This window comes from Miniopterus schreibersii (genome assembly GCF_964146895.1).
Source record: "Miniopterus schreibersii genome assembly, chromosome: X".
Lineage (NCBI taxonomy): Eukaryota > Metazoa > Chordata > Mammalia > Chiroptera > Miniopteridae > Miniopterus > Miniopterus schreibersii.
The window spans coordinates 9,532,915-9,556,923 of record NC_138104.1 but is presented as its reverse complement, the minus strand read 5'-3'; the positions used below and the strand labels follow the sequence as shown (position 1 = coordinate 9,556,923).

Below are 24,009 nucleotides of genomic sequence, written 5' to 3'. Positions count from 1 at the left end.
AGAGAAGTTTGAGGAAGTCATTTGTAATCAAGTTCTCAGAATGCTTTTTTAAGTTCTCGAGTTCCCCTATAGTTACTAAAGGGTAGTGTAATGTAGTGGTTAAGGTAATTGGATCAAGAACAAGAATTTCTGGTAAGAACCTTGGCTCATCAACTATTTGTATGACCTTGGGAAAATCACTTAATTTTTTTTCATTTTTAGTTTCTTCATCTATGAAGAGGGGATCATATTTTTTACTTAACTCATAATTTTAATATGAAAATAAATTAACTAAGTTAATATGTATGAGGGGCTTAGAACAGTGCTTGACAAATAATAAGCATTCTGTAGTGTTGCTTTCATTATTAATGCTCTTCAAATATCACCTGAGTTAGTCTGCTATTGCATTAGATAGAGATGCAAAAAGCAACTATTAGTAATGAAGTTTTTCTCCAAAAGTTATTTTAGTTTTAGTCTTTTACCTGGAGTAAAAATACAATAAGTACATTGGTTTGTACACACACACACACACACACACACACACACACACACACCCAAGAAATTGGTGAATAGCAATATATTCCAGTAGGAAGAACTCAGTCTATATAGGATGGAATTGTGGGTGGTTTTGAATAAAGAACCTGGAGAATTGTGTCCTGAGCCCTAGGGTGATCCTTTTCTAAATCCAGCAGAAGACAACACCACCAGTTGAGGTTTTCAGTTCTAGTCCAACCCTCTTCTCTGCCTTTTTATAATTTAGGAGGAGGAAAGGCTCACATCTGTGGCTGGAAAAATCACTGATTTTTTTCTTTAAGTGGAGGCAGTGGAACTCTTTCTGTCTGGAATAGCTTTGGAAATAGACACAAAGCATCAAGGTAAGTTCCATAGAAGGGGTACTCCAAGTGAAATACACAAATGTTTGTTCCCATGTTCACTTCAAGAGTATTGTGCCAAATTAGCAACTTGATTATGAAAAGTTAAAAGGCTGAAGATACTTTTTTTCATTTTAAAAGATGGTGCCTGCTTGAAGAGAGTATATGAGAACAAGGAGTTAGATGGAACTGGCTAATGTGGTGCCTAGAAGGTCAAATCATTAAACTGGACTGTCAAAATTTGCTAATACACTCCACATTAGTGAAAAGTCTATCGATTACATATACATAATAATATGTCAGTTTATTATTTTCAGTACACTCTGTACATATGAAATGGCTAAATGTTGTCTAGCAGAAGTCATGCCAGACCTGATCCGGCCTAATTTATAATTAGCATATTATTTGTTAGTATGTAAATCGGTACTGCTCTAGTATTTGGGGAAAAAAATGTGTTGTTAAGTAACTCAACATTTCTCCTGCAATTTTGCTGCAACTAATCATTACTGCTGCCAATCTTTTTTTTTTTTTTTTCAGAGTACAAAGTTACATTGCAAACAAGCAGAAGTACATGAATTTATACAATGGCAGTCCAGTTGTGTTAGACTGTGAATGTAGTGTGAAGACATGGCAGATCTCTGAGTAAGTAGCCAGTGTGTAAAATGGATCCTTCAGCAACATAGATAAGGCACAGCTTGGAATAAGCAAAGACAAAGCTTCCCATTTTATAAACCCACTTGCTCTTATTTGGACTTATACAGATATAGCAAAAGCATTTTGGCATAAAGATTCAAATCCAGCTCTATCACTTAATAACTTTATGACTTTGAGCAAGCTCTTATGTGCCTAGAACGTAGATGATGCTTTTCACGAATGTGAATACATAAGCAGTATAGTGACAATATAGCACAGAGGTTAAACAAGAGGACTCTGAAGTCAGATTGAGTTCAGAATTTTGACTCTACTACACTAGCTATGTATCATTTTTATCAAGTTATTTAACCTCTTTAATATTGATTTCTTCATCTGTAAATGAAACATAAGTAAAGGATTGCAGTGACGACTTAATAAGATAATTTACATAAAGCATTTAGCAGAGGGTCAGCAACACAATAAGCCTTCAATACTCTAGCTCTTTTGTTTTGTTTTGGATTCAGGAAAACATTTTATTTCAGTGAGGTTTTCTCCCTGACAGCTTTCACCTGATAGCTTATAACTAAAACCTCCAAATTTCAAATAATAAACACTAGCTCTTGAAGTGTTACCTCTAAACTTTCTTCATTTTTGCTTTTGCCCAATCAACTCCACTATAAATGGCCTTGTTAAAGACATAAACTTTACTTCTGTATTACTTAATTCAGTGAACATTTCTGTGTGACTTTTCAGAAGCATTTAATGCACATAACTAATTTATCCTTGTAGAGATGTGAAAACTGAGAAGTTTCTAGGAAGTTGTGAGGAAGAGCTATTACTTAAAAGATAAAATTTTGGTTCAGGTGTTGGAAGGAGACTGTGACATCTCTGTCTCTGGAACACTGAAACATGAGCAGCTAAACCATCACATGCATATTGAATGCACAACTGCCAAAAGACAAGGCTGGATTATATGTTCTTTAAATGTTTCTTTTTACATGTTAGAATCTGTGATTTTTCCAAATTAGTGAATGATAACAGGTACTATTTGTTCAGCAATAGTTAAAATACAGACATGGGAATTTTAGATGTGTTCCTGCAATCCTTGCAAAGAAAAAAGTATGCATTCTCTACATTTTAAAATTGATTAAATAGACTTAGAAAAGCACAAATAACAAGGGCATGAAGATAGTGAGTGGCAAATTCAGAATATTCATTTATTCACTTATTCATACTTACATAAATCCAACCAATGCTTATTGAGCATGTACTATGTGCTGGGCATTGTCTTTAGCATTAGTGTACAGCATTGAACATAATAGGTAAAATGTATACCCTTATGGAACTTGTATTTTAGTAGGTGGAGAATATGACCCAGGACTATGTGGTTCCAAGACCTGATTTAGTTCTATAATCTAGTACAATGTCCTCTGACTGGCTTTAGTGTCATGTTATCATTTCATAGTGAAGTTGAATTCTTTCATTTTTAGGCGTGTAGAACCATGCACCAAGGAAACTGAACTATCTTTGAATTCTTCTTCCTGGGACTCTCAGCGGAGTTTGAACAGCAGCAGCTCATCTTTATGCTGTTACTGTGCATCTATCTGATCATTATGGTAAGAAACTTACTTATCATCCTGGCTTTTATCAATGACACTCACCTCCACAGCCCCATGTACTTCTTCCTTGCCAATCTATCCTTCACTGATATCTGCTCAACAAACACGACAATCTCCAAAATGTTGGTAGACATCCAAAGCCAGAGCTCAGCCATCACCTTTGCAGGATGCCTTTCACAAATGTACTTTTTTATATTTCTGTTGGACCTGGACAATTTTCTCTTGGCAGCCATAGCATATGACTGGTACATTGCCATCTGTCACCCATTACACTATGTTTCATTACTGAGTCCCAAGCATTGTGCCCTGTTGGTAGTGATCCCATGGGTCATTTCTGCATCTCATTCTGCTGAACCTCTTGACTTTCTGTGATAAGAGAGAAATCCCACACTTCTTCTGTGACCTGGAACCCATTTTAAGGCTTGCTTGCTCAGACACCCAAATCAACGACTTGAGAAACCTAGTCATTGGGGGAGCAGTAATCTTTATACCCTTCACCCTTATTCTTGTCTCCTATGCCCTTATTGATTGTACTGTACTTGGGGTTTCTTCATCCAAGGAGAAGTGGAAAACATTCTCCACTTATGGCTCCCATCTCTCAGCTGTGTCCCTCTTCTGTGGATCCATCATTGTGGTCTACTTTCTCCCCTCTTCTGCCTACTCAGCAGAAAAGGAAAAGGTGGCTGCCTCATGTATATGATTGTAACTCCCATGATGAACCCCTTCATCTATAGTCTAAGAAGCAAGAACATGAAAGGAGCCCTGAGGAAACTGTTCAGCAGGAAAACATATTTTGGAGATAGTGAGCTCTGCCATTAAAGACATCTGTATCAACTTTTTAGATTTCAATGAGCACCTAGAAAATCCAAAGCCTCAGGCACTGTGCTACCTTGGCAGTTTTTTTACCCATACATTTCTTGCTCCCAATCTAGGACCAAGACTATAGATCAGACTCATATCTCAACAAAAACATAAACAAAACACATATTCCTTTATTCTGCAGTCCTTCACCACTTGCATGTGGAATTTTCTAAGGTAATGGTTGTATAGTCAGGACTTAATAGTTTTTCTCTAATTTTGGGGTTGTGCTTCCTTTCCTTCTCTACCAAACCTTACATGTTAGATCATTGATGTAGGAAAGAGGAAGGAAGGAAGGAAGGAAGGAAGGAAGGAAGGAAGGAAGGAAGGAAGGAAGGAAGGAAGGAAGGAAGGGAGGGAGGGAGACAAGAGAGGGAGGGAGGAAGAGAGAGGGTGAGGGAAGGGAGGGACAAAAGTAAGAAGGAAAAATTGATGATAATAGCTCAAAATATCTTGTAGATAATACCATGTTAAAGTTCACAATTTCCAAACAATAACTTGATTTTTCACAATAACACTATAAGGTAAATAATATATAATTTTCATGTACTAAGCAAAGTAAAATATATTCTAGTAGAAGAAAAACAAAGGCAAAAGCAATCATGTCACTTGCTCTGTTTTGTGCCTTACAGAGGCTCTCCACCAAAGTTAATTTTTTTCAGCATTTAAGATCTTTTACCACCTGAACTCACATACATTTCCAGAAGTATGAACCATCATCCACTTTCCCCACCATCCTTGGAACACTCCAAATTCCAGCTACATTGAACATTTTGTCATTTTTTTTGAGCAGTCTATGAACTTGCATGACTCTTGTCTTTGTACATGTTACATCTTTTTCCTGGAATATCTGTCATACTTTCTTTTCCTACGGACATTTGACAGGTTTTAAGGCTCCATCTCATCTTACATTCTCTGTGAATTTTTTCATAATTATTCCTTTCTTTCTTGTAGTCTCCTGTATCACTTTATGTTGCTATTGTGTCACCTATCACAATGAATTATAATTATCAGAATATTTGTTGATGTTATCCAAGATAATAGCAGTAGGCACCATTTTATTAATCTCTATAGCTATAGCATGGTATAATGCCTGGAACAGAGAAGGTGCTCAGTAAGCAAATTGAATAAAAAAGTTGTCATCTTTCAAATCAGAAAGTTTAGTTTCAGTTCATTTTCTGCTAACTTGTTGAGTAATACTTGATGAATCAATTAATCTCTCTGAGCTTTAATGTCAAACTGATACAATCCATGAAACAGTATACTAACTTCTGCCTCCTGGCTACCCCCATTGACAATATAAAACATGTTTGAGGTTAAAACATTCTGAGACAGAAGTCTGTGAAAGTGCCACACTAGACAGGTGCCAGCAGTCCAAAATAGATCAAAGGAAACATATGCAAGAATTTGAGAGCTTGAGGCATATAAGGGTTTTTGTGTGGGAATGGAAGCTAAGACATGATATCTTGGCCCTTTATGCTTTTTCTGTGTAATATTCTAATGTTTGATCATGGAGGAAACTTCAGGCTTTTCATGCACCTGGTACTGCTAAAAGGTAACCCATTGAGTTATACTGTCTAGGTTGAATGAACCTAGCATCTTTGTTTTATGATACCTTCAGGGCTGAGTTTATGGTTTTGTGGTTACTCAGACATGACAATAGTCTAGCCAGTGCTACTCAAAGTATATTTTGCAGACCTATGCTAATCACAAAACTATTTTAACAAAGAGATTGAGGTGAAATAAGTTTAGAAATTGATATGAAAGTCTTACCCTTTGAGACAGCATGAATGCACTAAGAGGGTATTATACTAAGTCAAATAAGTCAGACAGATAAAGACAAATACCATATGATTTCACTTATATGCAGAATCCAAAGAACAAAATAAACAAATAAGCAAAACAGAATCAGACTCACAGATACAGAGAACAGACTGATGGTTACCAGATGGGAGGGGGTTTGGAGGGCTGGGTGAAAAAGGTGAAGGGATTAAGAAATACAAATTGGTAGTTACAAAATAGTCATGCGGATGTAAAGTACAGCATAGTGAATATAGTCAATAATATTGTAATAACTATGTATGGTGTCAGATGGGTACTATTTTATTGGAATGATCACTTTGTAAGTTATATAACTAATCACTGGAATATACATCTGAAACTAATACAAAATAATATTTAATGTGCACTGTAATTGAAGAAAAATAAGGTTTAAAAAAGGAAAAAGGAAATTGAGCTGCACATTTAAAAACATGGAGCAATTTCACACTGCCATGACATTTTTATTTTATTTTACAAAAATATCAGTCTGCAAAAATTTGGAAATTGAAAAGAAAAACTGGAAGCACTAGATTCTTCTTTTTCTTCTTCTGCTCTTCCTCCTCCTCCTCCTTTGTCTTTTTTTTTTTTCAAAATAAAATCTTAAGCAGGATCTATATGATGAGTAATGTTTTGGCCAATGCAATAGGATTTGATACTGGCTAGTTAAGATTTAAAGTAAATTATAGCAAAGAGTCAACACACACACACAGACACACACACACACACACACCCTTAACACATTATTTTTCAGAATACTCTACTTTTACATACGTAAGCATATATTCCTTAGCTAATCTTTTGATGTAGGGGCAAGACCCTTTCTTCGACTACAGATCAATTGATTGAGTTCTGTGCATCATTCTTGCATACACCTCATCCTTAACAAATCATCTTTGACTTCCAGTTTCAGTTTCATTAAGGTGAAGCAAGAACTTAAAGATACTTTCAAAGCAAGATGAATGCATATACCTGCTTGGATAGCTTTTAATTTTGTCCCCAATCATAAACAAGTTCAACTAACACAAACAAATTTTGAAAAACTCAACTGACTCTTGGTAAGGTAACACAAAATTGGTGGTACAGGACAAACGTGAACGTAAAGAGAGTAGCTGACTAGCTATAAGTATTCATCAAGGCATGACCATTGGCCAGAATGTTGTGCATAGAGAATAGAGAATGTCTTTAATCTAGAGATTTATTTACATACAGATCAGTTAAGAAAGAGGTTAATGTATATTTAAAAGATATAAGCTGCTGCCTGACCTGGCGTGGCTCAGTGGTGAACATCGACCTAGGATCCAGGAGATCACTGTTTGATTCCTGGTCAGGGCACATGCCCAGGTTGCAGGCTTGATCCCCAGTCAGGGGCATGTAAGAGGCAGCCGATCAATGATGACTCTCTCATCACTGATGTTTCTGTCTCTCCCTCTCTCCCTCTCCCTTCCTCTCTCTGAAATAAATAAATATATATTTTAAAAAAAAATTTTTTAAAAAGATATAAGCTGCTCTGATTAAAGCTGATGCAGGGGAACTGAGGGCTTGACCTTTCAAATACTAAGTACCTTATCTTGACTCATATATAGAAATTTAGTCTCTACTTTGAAAGAAGAATGTATATCAGCAGCTGACTACAGGTTGCCTGTGCTCTATGGAATACCGCTTCCCTTCCCTTGTCCTTTCTAAACTACCAAAGATTGCTGTTGCTGGATAAATATACATATAATTTATCCCTACCCCATGAAACACACTCAACAAGTTGATGGTGGACAAGCAAAAACAGGAGTATACAGATAAAGAAGTAATAGAATGGGACCATTGATATACCAACAAAATTATATTTCAGTTCACTGGTCATTAAGCCAGACACGACCAAAGCAAATAGTGTTCAACCTAAGAGTTTGGTAAGGTGACAGAAAATATTCTGTAGTGCCTGAATTGCAAGTGAGACTACCAAAGAGAAGGCCCTGTCTCTATGCTGCTAATCTTTCCACTTCAGAGAAAAGGGAGCTTTTAGGAACATGTGGCCTCTAGAGAGCAGACACCATGTCTTTTTTACCTCTGAGGCCCAAATCTCCACCCTGGTGCCTTTAACAAAGTAGAAGCTAAAACCGCTTGTAAAACGAATATATAAAAATTTGCCTATTGGTGCAAGATTTTGGGTAGGACTGTGGCTGAGTCTGGAATTTCAGATAAATCAACCTGATCCCAACACATCTGGAGATTCAACAAATCTAAATGCATATTCCACCTCCAGAACAAATTTATTTGTGGATAAAGTCTGTAGTGGTTTATAGGGTATGATTTGAGATGCCTCAACCCTTCCCCCCAAAGGCATGTGACATATTTATGGGATTACATATGAAAAAATAAGGAAACCAATGCCATTATTAAATATATATCTGCTCACTATTCCATCAGTGCCAGATAGGAAAAATGGTTCCTATCACTGGGAAATTACAATAGTCTACGACAAACAATTTTGATGCAGACCACTCAACAACAAAAGAAAAAACACATTCATTAAATATACTGATAAATGAATAATGTTTTTACACTCTGATTCAGCAAAGAACAGAATACCTACTGGAAATTATGGTGGAGAGATTTTTTTGAGACTAAATCAATAGAAACAGAAACAAATGGACCTGGCTTTTGTTTCTGAGCTGTGTGACCTTGGGTAAGTCACTTTGCTTATTTAGTCTTCAAATTTCTTCTGGTGAAAAATGAGGTGAATAATACTTATTTCAATTATTTCTTTCAGAGGTTTAATAAAATGTTCTATATATAATGCCTGGAAGATGATAGATGCTTAGCAAATATAAATATCCTCTCTTTATTCCTTCTTTTTTTCTTGTTAATCTTCACCCGAGGATATTTTCTCCATTGATTTTTAGAGAGAGGGTGAGAGGAAGGGAAGGAGGGGGAGGGAGAGAGAGACATAGATGTGAGAGAGAAACATTGATCAGCTGCCCCCACTGGGGATCGAACCTGAAACCTAGGTATGTTCCCTAACTGCAAATTGAACCCTCAACCTTTTGGTGTATGGGACGATGCTCCAACCAACTGAGCTATCCGGTCAGAGCTATTATTTTTACTATGCCTTTTCGAGTCATGTAGAAATTCTAACAAGATGCCAAACTTTATTTGAAGAAATTATACCATCAAGTAGTTGCTTTAGCTTTACATTTTTCCTTTTTACTGAGCAAGAAAGGAAAGGTATACAGAATTAAATAAGTTAAAAGTTTTGAATGTGTACAGGCAGAAGTATTTTTCTCTCTTCTTTTATGAACCACTCACAGCATAAGCATTTTAAATCTAAATTCAGGTTAACTTAGTACAGATCTTCCTAGAGTATCCATAAATTCACTAGGTCATGAAATTCACTTACAAGAGAAAGTGTATGTAATGCACAAAACTGTACCTTCCTATAGAGATAGCATTTCTCAGAGATGTGTGTTCAAAGAAAAATAAGGAACCAATCTAGAGAAAGTGCTAGCTTAAGAAAAGAAAAATAAGCCTGTATGTGTTTAAGTCACAATGTAAAAACTACATATTGATGGTGGTATGAAAAAGATAACCTACACTCATACTGATAAGAATCACTCAAAACTCTATTAAAACCAAAAATAATGCTTGGTGAAAGATCAAGAAAATATGATTCTATTGAAAACTGTTGGAAACATGGTAGCATATGTATAAATCTAAACTTATTAAAATGTTAAATATCTAAAATGAAGAATTTTCAGAAACACTTGTGAAATAAGACTTCCCAAGTAAAAATACATCCAAAAAATCATAGAAGATTCATTTTAAACACAAAAACCTCCTCACATGCATGGAATGTGAACCAAAAATAAGGTTATGGGCAGTTTTCACTCATAAAAATAAAAAAAAAGAGTATGGCAGAAATTTTACCTCAAAGGGCACCCCCCAACTTTACCTTGACACAGTGGAAAAAAATATCATGCCACAAAGGGAAAACAAAGCCCCTAAGGGAGAAGGAGTTGGAAGAATGGACCAAGGTAAGGGGATACAAGTATCCCCCAGAATGCATCATGACTGTGGGCAGATGGTCTGAGTACCCATTTACCTCTGCCATCTCCTCTGCCCACTCATGCTCAGGCCTTCTCCCTAGCGAAATCCTGCTCTTGAGAGAAAACCCAAAGACTAATCAACAGCTCCCTAGGACTCCTGGGAGTTACTGGGTGTGGGGGGGGGAAGAGGGGGAAGGCAGACTGAAGAAGAGGGAGATAGATAGTGTGGCTGTTAACAGAGGTGACACCAGTAGATTCAGTTATAGGAGTCTGGTACAACAGGGAGAAATTGAGGCAAGATGTCTCCTCTCTTTTCCTGCATCTGGGTAGAGCTGTGCCTGGTGACCACCACTCTTTTAAATAATCTTATGTTGTATACAAGTGCTAATGTTCTTGAAAAACTGACAAGAGCTAAGTGACACAGTAGTCAAAGCAAGGATGCTGTTCCTGGCTTTGTTTCTCCTCAACAATAATTTGCCACATCAACTTACCTTGCCAGACACAAAGCATCAGAGGATTAGCTATTAAAAGAAAGGCATTTTCTCACTCATCATAGTCTACAATGTAAAACATACAAAGATAAGGAGTTCTGTTTTCACCATTAAAGTAGAAATTATTTCCGGCAGCTTTGGGAGAAAATGCAATTATTTTCCTTTCTGTCACAGAGTTTTCACACTCACCTAGAGATGAAAATTTCCTATTCAAATGGTCTCATCTTCCTTTGAATAATGCCAGTTAATGATCTTTCCTGATCTGGGGGTTGGGGGTTGGTCCCTGAGTCCTCAACATTTGGAATGCAGGTTCACCAAAGAAAGAGGTAATTAAGCAGTACTGAGTCATTGCCACTCACATTCTAGTCAGAGAAATAGAAAACTTTTCAAAAAAGAAAGCGAACAAAATATTCAGGCAGAATCCATCTGTTTTTGCTAATAGCAGAATCCACTCAGGCCAGATTGCTACAGGCTTTATCAATGATCTACTCATGGAGAGGTCAGTGGGCTCCCTTATGAATCCTTGTGGTTTGGATCTGCTTAGCGACGGCTATTTCCCCACTTGCCTGCAACCACAGAGAAAGAAAGACAACTGTAGCTCCACCTACCCTAATCAGGGCTCCTTTGCTGTGGCAGATCTCTCTGCCAGCTTGGCTGTTGAGTGAAATTGGCTGAGGTGGCAATTTGTCTACCTGAAAGATTCACTGGGCTTTTTTCTGACCACTGGGCTGGTCACAGTCTCAGCCCCTGATTCACACCCTCTCCCTCTCTGTTTCAAAGAAGAACCCAGTGAGATAGTGTGGACATCTCAGTGCAGACTTGTCCTAATAAATTCAGGATCAACATTCTGAAAATTGTTCATTGACATCATCTGGAATCATAAACAGTCACATCACCACCCAAGAGGGTCATCCAGGATAGATGGGGCACGAGTCCTTCTCCCCTTACACATATATCTTCTTATTCTGATTTTACTTCAGTATTTTTCCGTAGCTCATGTATTGATATGTATATTTTCAAGAGAGTTACCATTAAAAGGACCAAAAGGAGCTTCTAAAGGATATATTTCAAGAAGATGGAGAATTATTCTGGAAAGAACATCTGGGATGCAAGAAGAAATGTTGAGCAAATAAAAAGATAACCATTTTTGAAAATATATACAATCATTGTCTTTATAAATAATAATAAGTTGAAGTACTTTGTGGGGCTATAAAAAGGGCAGTAATAAAATACTGGTCAACAAGAGTGAGAATTAAGATGTTTTAATGTCATGTTTTGTTGAGGTAAATAAGCATGGGTAATTTTCAAGGTAAGAACTAAATGCTGGGAATAAACATAAATTCTAAAAAAATGAAGAGACAAAAAATGGCCTAAGGGGAAAAATAAAATACACAGAAGCACTCAATAAACACACACATAGCAGTAAAAAGAAAAAGAAAAAGAAAATATAAAGAGTAAAAGGAATTTAAACAAAAAATGAGATACTCTAAATAAGTTCAAGTATAACAATGATCACAAAAGACTCTATATGTACCAAGATTATCAGTTAAAAGAGATTTTTTACATTAGATATGAAGAAAACAATAACATTTGTGTCTATGCTGCTATAAGTCATACACCTAAAGCATAAAAGCATGGATACTTTGAAAGTAAAATGTTGGGAAAAGATATTCCAGGCAAATACTAACCAAAATACTTATATATCTATATTACTATTAAAAACTAAACTTTTAAGACATAAAAAATCTTCACTAGAGAAAGAGAAATTTACTACATAAAATATTTTGTCTACCTTCACAATAAGCTACGCCGAGCTTTACTAGAAAATTAACTTAAAATGCACAAAGCAAAAAATAATAGATATATAAAAGAAATGAACAATGCTAGCACCATATTAGTGTGATTTTAACACAGTTTTTCCTTGTTATTGACAGGTCATTCAGATAAAAATCATTAATGATTTGTAAAATGCAATTAACAAGCTTAATCTAATTAACATAGATTGAATTCTGCACCCAACAATTACAAAATACCAATAATTCTCATACATACACAGAACAATTACTATTGATTATACTAAAGGGTACAGAAAGTCAAGTTTCAGAGAGCTGGTATCAGACTAAACCACAATTAAGCTATATGTCAATAACAAAAAGAAAAAAAATTAATTTTCTTACATTTGGAAATTTAAAAGCAAATGTATAAGTCATGGATTAAATAAGAATAACAATGGATGTTTTAAAATACATAGAACTAAATAATAATAAAATGTTTACATAAAATCTGTTAGTTTTAGATAAAGTAGATAAAGTGGTACTTAGAAGTAAAGTTATGCCTTATATGTTTTTTATTAGAAAATTAAATCAAATAAATTAATTAATTTACTTAAATAATCTCACAATTAATACACTAAGCATATAACTTAAGAAATTTGGATATAGAACAAGAGTTAAAAATGTAGTAAAAAGAAGGAGATAATAAGAACAACAATGAACTGAATAGAAAATAAAGAGAATATACAAAAAAAGATTGCTTATTTGGAAAGATTAATAAAATAAACAAATCTTTGGTAAAATTTTTCCAAACAAAAGATAGAAGAAAAAACTACAGTTTTAGAAATGAAAAGTGAGGCATCACTATAAATACAACATGGATTTCAAGTATATAATTATCTTATTATATAATTTTATACTTGAAATCTGTTAGAAAAGCAATTTTGAACAATTCAGGTGCTCTTGAATCAGATACTATGAACAACTTCATGACAAATCTATGAAAACTTAGACAAAGTTTTAGACATATACAAATTACCAAAACTTGTTAGAAATGTACAGTCTTAATAGTCCAATAACTATTAGTAAAATTGAAACAGCAATTAAAGAATTTCCCATAAAAAAACCACTATACCCAAATGTTTTTGTTGGTGTTTCCCACCAAGATATAAAGGATCAGGTTATTCCCATCTTAAATAATACTTTCTAGAAAATAAAATATGGGCCCAGCCGGGCGTGGCTCAGTGGTTGAGCATCGACCTAGGATCTAGGTGATCGGGGTTCGATTCCCAGTCAGGGCACATGCCCAGGTTGCGGGCTCCATCCCCAGTCGGGGGCGTGCAGGAGGCAGCCGATCAATGACTCTCTCATCATTGATGTTTCTATCTCTCTCTCTCCCTCTCCCTTCCTCTCTCTGAAATCAATAAAGACATATTTAAAAAAAAAAGAAAGAAAAGAAAATATGGAATATTCGCTAACTCATTCTATGAAGTCAGGATAATCTTGCTATCCAAACCAGGAAAAGACAATGTGAGATGAGAAAATCATAGGCCATTCTAACTGATGACCTAGATTTAAAAAAATCTTACAATTAAAAAGTATTGACTCAAACAACACATAAAAGTACTAATACTCAATGACCAAGGTGAATTTATCCCAAGAAGTCAAGGGTGAATGGCCTTTAAAAATCAATAAATATTAATAAGTATATTAACATATTGACAACTAGGTGAGAAATGAAAAATTCATACTGAACATGCATTTGGCCCCATATGGAATGAATTTGCCTTTCACTAACATTCATTTATTCAACATTCATATGTATTTAATGAATATAGGCTCTATTGCAGGGGTTGTGCTGTGGATGCAGTGTTTTATGCACTCTGCCTTTAAAGAACACTCAGTTTCTTTTAAGAGACCTTCACTTAAATATATTGTTATACTACTATATGATTATATGTGTGTGTGCGTGTATGTATATATTGTGTTATAGGTGATAGGTATGTTGTTAGATAGAATGTTAGAAATATGCATACAATATTCTAAGAAACAGACCAAAGGATGCTGTGTTTGAGTTTGTGGTGCCTAACCTTATTAAAGAATGCATGTAGCAATAGCCAAGATATGGAAACAATATAAATATCAATCAGCAGCCTGCTCAGTGATTAAGCATTGACATATGATCCAGGAGATTGTGGTTCAATTCCTGGTCAGGGCACATGCTTTGCTTGTGGGCTCAATCCCCAGTAGGGGGCATGCAGGAGGCAGTGACGTTTCTATCTCTCTCCCTCTCCCTTACTCTCTGAAATCAATAAAAATATATTTAAATAAATAAATAAATAAATAAATAAATAAATAAATAAATAAATAAATAAAACAGCAGATGAAGAAAATATTGTATATCTATACAGTAAAATATTATTCGGCCTTAAAAAACAAGGAAATCCTGCCATTTGCAACAACACAGATGGATCTCGAAGACCTTATGCTAAGTGAAATAAGCCAGACACAGAAAGACAAATATTGTATTATTTAACTTATATAAGAAATCCAAAATAGTCAAACTCAGAAGCAGTGAGTAGAATAATGGTTGCCAAAGGGCTGGGTAGAAGGGAAAATGGGAAGGTGGTGATCAAATGGTACAACGTTTCAGTTATGCAAGATAAATTAGTTCTGGGGATCCATACAGCATATTTCCCATAACTAACAATACTATATTGTATATTTAAAGTTTGCTAAGAGAGATTTTATGTTAAATATTTTTACACAAACACACACAGATAATAATAACAATAATAATAGGAGTGGGAAGTGATGAATATATCTATGGCCTTACTAGTTGTGATAGTTTCACATGTGTATACTTAAACCCAAACTCATTGCATTGTATGCATTAAATATATACAGCTATTTACATGTCAATCATAAAAAGTAAAATAATTTGGAACAAAATGAATGCATGTGGATTTGGGGAGTGAAAAACAGCATGAGAGAATACATTGTAGTGAGAAATCATATGGTGAGTTGAGGGCAGAGTGATAAAGCTATTCATTATTGTTGGAATTCAATGTGTGACACACTGAGTGGAAAAAGTTGTAACTGCTGAAGTATTCAGAAGTATATCATGGAGGGCCTGGTTCATACTATTGAAAAATTTAGAATTCATTCTGCTAATATTATGGATCATATTAATAGGTTCCTTAATACTGAACTATCATTGCTTTCTGGGAATGAGCTCCATTTGTGCTTTTTTATTGTATTTGTTAAAATTTTATGTAGGACATTCCCATCAATATTCATGAGTAAGATTGATATGTAGGCTCTTTTTATCATATCTTTGTCAGATTTTGGTATTGGTGATATTTAGACTTAGTAAGACATTGAAAACCTTCCCTTCCAGTCTGTCAGTGGTTCTCACACTGTGTGCATAAGAATCACTTTGGAAACTTGATAAGAGTGCAGATTTCTAGACCTCACTTTCAGAGGTTATAATTCAACATGTCTGTGTTAGAAAAAAAATTGTGAACAATTCAGGTGCTCTTGAATCAGATACATTAATGGTTAGACTTTTTAAAAAACAATGTTGTAGATTCCAAGATGGAAGCAAAGTAGGTGGAAGGTACACTCACCTGCTCCTGTCAAACCTGATTAACAGCTAAATAATAGAGCAATCAATCTGAATAACCAACTGGAGATAGCTTAACAGAAATATTATAACCAAGGATTTACAGAATAAGCCACATAGAGACTGATAAGAAAAGTGGAGATGCAGAAAGGGCTGGCCCTTGCACCCACGTGTGGTGGCTGAGAAACTGGAGGAATATCTTAGTTGCAAAACTTCCTCCCCTCAGGGAGAGATCTCCAACCCAGGGCACCATAGATGGGAAGAGGAGCCCACATCACATCTGGTGGTGAAAATCAGTGGATTCAGTTTGCCTTAGAGAGAAGGGACTCTGCTAGAAATGCAGTTGCCATCTTTCCAGTGTTAAGCACTCTTATTGGTACAGCACCAGCCTGGAGAGTGCACTGCAGTCCTCTAACTACTGGCCACACCACCCTGCCGAGTACATGCCTCGCAGGAAGATCTGCTGGATGCACCTAACAGGGACTTTTGGTGTGCTCTTTTTCTGGAGAAGCTCTTGGTAGAGACTCAGAGAGTAATTGAGCTGTGTGGCTTTGAAACGGTGGCCATTCTTCCCCACCCCCATGCACAGTTGGCACCCCCACCACACCTGTTGATTCACTAGGCCTCTCTTTCAACTCCTGGCGGCCTTGCCCTGCTGAGCTCAGTCCCACAAGGGGATAAAAGTGCTGCACAGAACTGTGAACTTTGGAGTGCATTTCCCTGGGAGGCTCTTGTCAGGAACTCAGATGGGCGATGGGTTGTGTGGATATGGCTGAAGGGTGCCATACTTATTCCCCTATGAGCTCAGCCTGTGCCACTCCTCCAACGGGAGACTCATTTGACTTGTCCCTCCAACTCTAGGAGGCTCTGTACCTGAACCTGTGGTGCATTCTTTCAGGTGAAGTTAGGGTTCAAGACTTGGGCAGAGACTGAGTGATATGGGCCTGGAGTGGGGGCCACATTCCCCCCATTAAGTGCATGACTGGGCTGTCCTCAAGTAGGAGACCCGCTAGTGCCATCTTCCTGACCCCAGTAACCTTGCTGTATCGAGTTTGCATCTAGTCTATGGGTCTGTGGGTTGAGGGAAGCTTGGGTCCACTCTAGTCTTTCTACAGAATGCTCTTGAGGAAGATCAGGCAACTTCAGAGGTTGGCAGAGGAGCCAACAGGTGGAGGTGGATCTCAGCGTGCCTGGGACCTTTTACTGAACTGTCTCCAGCTCAGAGCTGGTATAAGCTGACCCTTGTACACAGCTTGGCCCCTACCATGCACACCAAGGCCCAGTAGAGTCAACCACAAACAGCGAATTGTGTGGTACCTCCAGACATGTACCCCAGTACCCTAAGGCCTGTTACAGGCAACATCTTGACAACAACCTGCACCAGAATCCCGTCCAAATGGACCCAGAACCAAAACAACCAGTGTTGTGCTTCAGATCACACCAGAACTTGACCTAACTAACCACAGAATTAGCCTACAAAAACAGAGATCCTGACAGGCGCCAGACACTGCTGGAAACAACTCCACCTTGGGAGGCAGCCCCAGCACAGTGGCTCACACACTGTGATTAAGGTCTATTTTTATAGTCAGCCAGCCTGAAGGTTAACCACAAACACAAATGGGCCAAGAGCATTCAAGACTCAACTATAAGAGGAGGGTGAACATAACCCACAAGAAACATTCCTGGAACACTGAGCTCAGGTGATTGGAAATATTATGCCACTGAGCCCCACCACCAAACTACAGCATGAAACACCATAACAAGTTTGGGAGCCATAGAAGATCTACCTAATATACAGAGACAAACACAAAAAGGCAAACAAGAGGGGGAGACAAAGAAACATGTCCCACATGAAAGGACAAGAGAAATCCCCAGAATAAGAATTAAGCGAAATGGAAGCAACCAAGGTACCAGATGCAGACTTCAAAACGATTTTACTTTTTGATATGCTAATTTTTGCTTTATTTCTGTTTCTTTCTGTTATGCTTTGCTTAGAATGTTTCTTTTATGTTTTGTATTTTTCTATATTATCTACTTTTTCTGTTTTAATTCAGTTGTACCTTCTGAAGTTTATGGACTTTTTAGTTTCAAATGCTACTTTAATGACTACAGCTTTATACAATAAAGTTGATTTAATTATCAACTGAAGAAAATACATTAATGACTATACACTATGGCAGATGAGAAAATAAATACCTAATACTTCTTCACATTCCAAATCTGCCTCCACCTCCTGATTTCAGTTGTTTATGTTCATATTTTTAAATTACATAAATAAATGATATATTAAAAACAATTTTATTTCATCAGCTTTTAAAGCAGCCACTATGAAAAGATAAAGGAATAATTATACTTAATATGCTCTCAACTCCTCTTCTAGTTTATACCTGATGATTTATATCAGAATGAATATTAACATTATTATTTCTATATCATTAAGTATTATTGTGGCAGAAAGTGGATATACACCGATCTCATTTCCTCTTCCTAAGAATACAGAAAGTTTACATTTCTTAGCTTCCCTTACACTTATGTTGGACCATGATACCAGTTATATCAAAGGGATGTGAGCAGAAATGTCCTCTACAACTTCCCATTCTGGCTTCTAAAATGTCCTATCCAAGTTTTTCCCTTTCTCTCCCTCCCTCTCTCTCTCTCTCTCTCCCCCCCCCCCTTGTCTCTCTCCCTGACCCCCACTCTTCCATGCATTTACTCGAAAGACACTGAGAAGAGCCTTGAACTGCTGGATCACTATGTGGAGAAGTGCCACTTAAGAGAGTCAACCTACAGCAGAAAGTGATGTAAACAAGCAATAACCCCTTAGTGAGTTAAAGCTCTAATATTTTGATAATGCTTATAACAGTTACCAAACCTTTTCCTAAGCAATACAATTATTTTTATATTGTGGTCTGTAACCATGTATCCTACATTGTATTTTTAATGTATTTCATGTTCATCACCAATCCTTTTATAAAAGTATCTTAAGTGGTTCAATCTCCCATAAAGATTTATGGGCGTTTTATTACCTACTTTTGTAGGATGAATAATGACCCCCCTCAAGTTATTTATGCCCTATTACTGGGATTCTGAGACAATGTTAAATTCCAAGAGAGACTTTTCTGGTAGAATTAAGATTACTAATCAGCTGACATTAAGATGGAGAGATTATTTTAAGTTATTGTGATAGGCCTGGTGTAATCACATGAACTTGTGACACTCTAAGCATAGAAACCAGCCAAAGTATGCTGCACCTAGCCTTCTGAAATACAGAATGTATAAGATAATAAATTTATAATTTTTAAGCTTTGGAATTTGTGATAGTTTGTTTCAGCTACAATAAAAAATTATTACACTTGCATTCTTGCATGTTTAAAATATCTGTGATCATGATACTTGAGTGACAATTCGGATCTGTGTGAATTTTTTGTTTCATTTTCCTTCCTTTAAGACATCTTAGGCATTCCTTCACTGTCTTCTAGCACTGATTACTTCTGGGTAGAAGTCTGATACCAGCCTGATTCTTTTTGCCTTTATAGCTAATTTGACTGGGAGTGGAGAGTAGCCTGGGTATCCACACAATTTTTCTTTACTCTTGAAATACTGTAACTTTAGCAGATGTTACCTTGGCTTTGATATTTTAATATATGACACAGAAGTTGAAACTGAATGGCAATAAGAGGTTCCATGTTTATAAACAAAGATAGGTATTGTGAACTCCATCTCAAGCATACAGTGTGAATTCGTGAGAGAAAATGCAGAGCCACCAAGGTGGCATTTCCCATGGCCCTTAGTTTTCAGGAATCTCCTTGCAAATTGTAAGCAGAGACAGGTTATTCATTTTAATTAGTTATGATCTTATTTTATTACTACTTTTTTATTTTTCTGTTCTCTTTCTCAGAAAGAACAACTATGCATCTTCTGGATCTCTACTACTTTTCATACTTATAATTTTTAGTCCAGATCTCAGTTCCCTTTACTTTTCATTTCAACTTGATCTGTTTCAAGTCACTAAGGTGGATATCTATACAATGACTCTGATTTTATGTTCAGCAGTGTCTAGCCTCTAATATCTGTTACTGCTACTGTGCTTTTCAATTCTCTAATATTTTATTTTTCCATGTTATATATATATACATATTTCTGGAGCTCTGATAGTCCATTTGTCATTTCTTGTTTTCTGACTTTTTTATATTTGTGTATCTTATCTTTTAGGTCTTGTTTTAGAAACTCCATATTTATTTAATTTATTTGCTTTTAGAAGTCTTTGTTCAAATTTTCTTCTGTTTTGTGGTATATTTCTTGTTATGTATGATTCAACTGCCTCTCATTTATGTTTTTTCCTCACCTCCATTATAATATTTTAGCATACATGTCTTGCTGATTGTTTTTTGATTGTTACTCATTTTTAATAGGGTCCAATCTTTGGTCAAACATATACTGTTAAGAGAGGTGTTCAAATAGTGAGCTTGAATAACCACAAATTTTATTTTATTCTCTAAGAAACATTTCTCTCCAATATTCTACCCTGGGGGTATGTATGTGTTCTGAGGAAGTAGTAAATCTCTATAGGTCACAGTCATATTTACTTCTTTTCCATTGGCGAAGATGAAGAGCCACAGGGTAGATTGCAAAGAAATCAATAAATGTACACAACATCCATATTCTGCCCCATGGTTTTTTTTAGAATGCAAGTCTCTGTTAGTTCTAAGCATTAGCTTTTTCCAGGGTTTCATAAGAAAAAACAATAATTGCTTTGCTTTTTGCTCTCTTCTTTCTCTAACTTAGGCTGCAGGGTCCTTGCCTCTATTAACTTTTATCATAACACCGGACCATGTGCTATTTATTTTCCAAATTATCATGAATTTATTTGGTCCTCTAACAGTTTTCACATCTACAGTTTTATTCTCTATTCCTCTTTGGTACTGTAAGTGTATTCTCACTTTTGCAGTTATTCTGACGTTTTGATTATATCTGGAAAATATGGTGAAGTGACATCAAGGATATAATTGTCCATACTTATTAAAACATTGTCCAATGGATTTAAATATTTTCTTTAAAAATGTGGTTAGCTTGACTTATATGTGGAGGCAGAGAGAGATCCTACTTAATGAGTAGGGAAGATAAATTCATATAATATAAATACTTAAATGTGCATAACTTTTCAGAGAAATCAGGGATTTTCTTTTAAACAAAAGGTTGTTGCCTCTGATATCCAAAAGAAAGAACATCAAAAGAGCCAAAACACCTGCTGTGGAAATGTCTCCTTCATTGGTCTCTGAAATTCCATGCTGACTTTTATAAGTATAAAACCTTCCATACTCAGTCACCTGGGAAGCAGGAATGTTAACTGCCAAGGACCTACGTGACAAAAAAAGCTAAAACCAGAGGCCAAGAAGAGGCTCCATGTGGATAGGCAAGCTTGGGCAGCATGAACACCATCCTTGGCATGTATTGTGAATTTGTGAGAGGAAGTGCAGGGCATCACAGGTGGCATTTCCCATGGCACCTCATTTTTAGGATGCTCTCTGCAAATTCGCAGCAGAGGAAATGGCAGGAGTGATGAGCCTATTACCAAAGTCCTTTCAAATAACCTTCAGATTTTGCCCATTCACACTGCATTTAGAAATATCAATCAATGTACCAGTATTTTTAGGAACCTTCCAAATGGGTCATCTTTCAAAAAAATAATTGGAGGCAAGCTGAGAGAACAGCAGGCTCTTGATAAATGCTTCTATGAATGGGTGAGGGAAATGAATGAATGTGTGAGAGGGTAAATGAAAAGCTTACAAATCTGAGTCTAAATCTGTAAAGGATCAGAAAGGTACTTTTCCTGAGGGAACTATTATTTCATCTCAATTTGAAAATACTAATTTGTGACTTCAGACATTCTATATAATGTATTGTCCAATCTGATGGACTTGGGTTCATAAAAAAAGTTTTTCCAGACAAAACCTAAAACCAATTGTCAGAAAAATTATAAACTGATAACTTGTTTATGCTTTCTGCTTGAGCCTTTGAATTTGTTTTGGTTCAAATGTTAAATGCAGGCTTTTATCCAGTATTGAATCAACTCAAGGAAGTTCTAGCTGCATTAGACTTGGTCTGTTCCCATTAAAATCATAAAACCCAGCCTGGCCGATGTGGCTCAGTGGTTGAGTGTCGACTCAAGAACCAGGATGTTATGGTTCAATTCCTGGTCAGGGCACATGCCTGGGTTGTGGGCTCAATCACCAGTAGGGGGAGTGATGTTTCTATCTTTCTCCCTCTCCCTTCATCTTTCTGAAATCAATAAAAATATATATTATAAAAAAAGAATATGCTTCTTTATTAAAAAAACACACAAAAGGCATAAACCCTAGGTGAACTTGATGGGGGCCTAAACAGGAAGGTAAATTAGTTTTTTCACCTTTCACTGAGATGCCTGGAAGAAGTCAAGATCTACAACTTCAGACAAAAGGCAAATATATGGCTTCCCTAAGCGGCAGAGTTTGATTACTTTGCTGTGAGTTAGTAAAAATTTTATATAGATAATAAGACAACAAAAATAACATGTTTGGGCATTAAATATACTTAAGTATACTGACAAAAAGATCCTTAAGGGTTATTATGGAAATCTAAGGATGCTGTGAGCAACCGTGAAAAAGAAAGCTTCTGAACAGCAAAAGAAACCATCAACAAAATGAAAAAGGAGCCCACTGTAGGGGAGAACATATTTGCCACTGATACATCTGAAAAGGGTTAATATCCAAAATATAAAATGTACTCATACAACTCAACAAAAGGAAGACAAACAATCCAATTTAAAAATGGGCAAAGCATCTGACTAGAAACTTCTTCAAAGAGGACATACAAATGGCCAGTAGACATGAAAAAAGTGCTCAACATCATTCATCATCAGAGAGATGCAAATTGAAACTACAATGAGGTATCACCTTACACCTGCCAGAATGGCTACCATCAATAAATCAACAAAGGACAAGTGCTGGAGAGGATGTGGAGAAAGGGGAACCCTAGTGCACTGCTGGTGGGAATGCAGAATGGAGCAGCTGCTGTGGAAAACAGTATGGAGTTTCCTCAAAAAATTAAAAATTGAACTGCCTTTTGACGCAGTGATCCTATTCCTATGAATATATCCTAAGAATTCCGAAACACCAATCACAAAGATCTTATGCACCCCTATGTTCATAGCAGTGCTATTTACAGTATCTGGAAACAGCCCAAGTGCCCATCAGTAGATGAGTGGATAAAAAAGTTGTAGTACACTTACACAATGGAATACTATGCAGCTGTAAAATAAAAGCATCTCTTATCCTTTGAGACATCATGGAGGGACCATGGAGAGTATCATACTAAATGAAATAAATCAGTCAGAGAAAGGCAAGCATTACATTATCTCACTTATATGTGGAATTTAAAGAACAAAATTAACTGATGAACAAAATAGGTCCAGAGACACAGAAGCATGGAACAGACTGAAGAATCTCAGAGGGAAGGGGGGAGGGGAGCTGGAAGAGATTAACCAAAGAATTTATATGCATATATGCATAACCCATGGACACAGATGATAGTTTGGTGAAGGCCTGGGGGGGAGCAGGTGTGAGGTGGAGAGTATCAATGGGGAAAAAAGGGAGACATCTGTAATACTTTCAACAATAGAGATACAATTTTTTAAATTTTTTATCTCAATCCCTAATATAAAGAACTTCCATGATTTTCTAAAGACACACCTCAAGCTGCCCCTTCTACTACATTATGAAATAGATGTTTCATGGCTTTGATATTGAGGGCATTTAGGTAACTATAAAAATGCTCTGTAAATTGAACAAGGTTATGCAAATATTAGTTGTCCTTGTTGCTGGTGTTCTTATGCTCAATAGTGTAATTAAAGTCATCTGAAGGAGAATTAAAATCCCTTTGCCTCAACCCTTCTCACATTAGCCATACATACATCTTTGAGGGAAATAATGTATTAATTACAGGTCTCTTTCTTTTTAAACTTTCAGCTTGTTTATGCTTTCCAAAAATTCGTATGTTGAAGCCCCTAATAAGTACGCTATGTGAGGACAAAGCATTTCACAAGTTAAAATATAACTTTTGGATCTATGAGTTAAATAAAATATATTCCAAAATTTAAAAAAAAGTAATTAGGTCATGAGGAAGAAGCCCTCATAAATGAGATTAGTACCCTTATAAGAGACATGAGAGAGATGATTTATTTCTCAACACTGTGTGAAGTTTATAGCAAAAAGGTGTGTGTATGCAAAGATGAAAGAGGGCCCTCACTATTAACACACTTATTTGGCAT

The 24,009-nt window shown here is 36.2% G+C and overlaps 1 protein-coding gene across 1 annotated transcript in view; it reads left to right on the top strand.

Moving 5' to 3' along the window:
* Positions 1-24,009, top strand: part of LOC308551720 (uncharacterized protein) — a gene marked incomplete at both ends in the record, with an annotated part of 60,498 nt that overhangs the window by 18,974 nt on the left and 17,515 nt on the right. Inside the window, 4 exon segments of the mRNA XM_081126359.1 lie at positions 2,975-3,001; positions 3,005-3,435; positions 3,437-3,789; positions 3,792-3,905. Coding sequence (XP_080982485.1) covers positions 2,975-3,001; positions 3,005-3,435; positions 3,437-3,789; positions 3,792-3,905 — 925 coding nt within the window.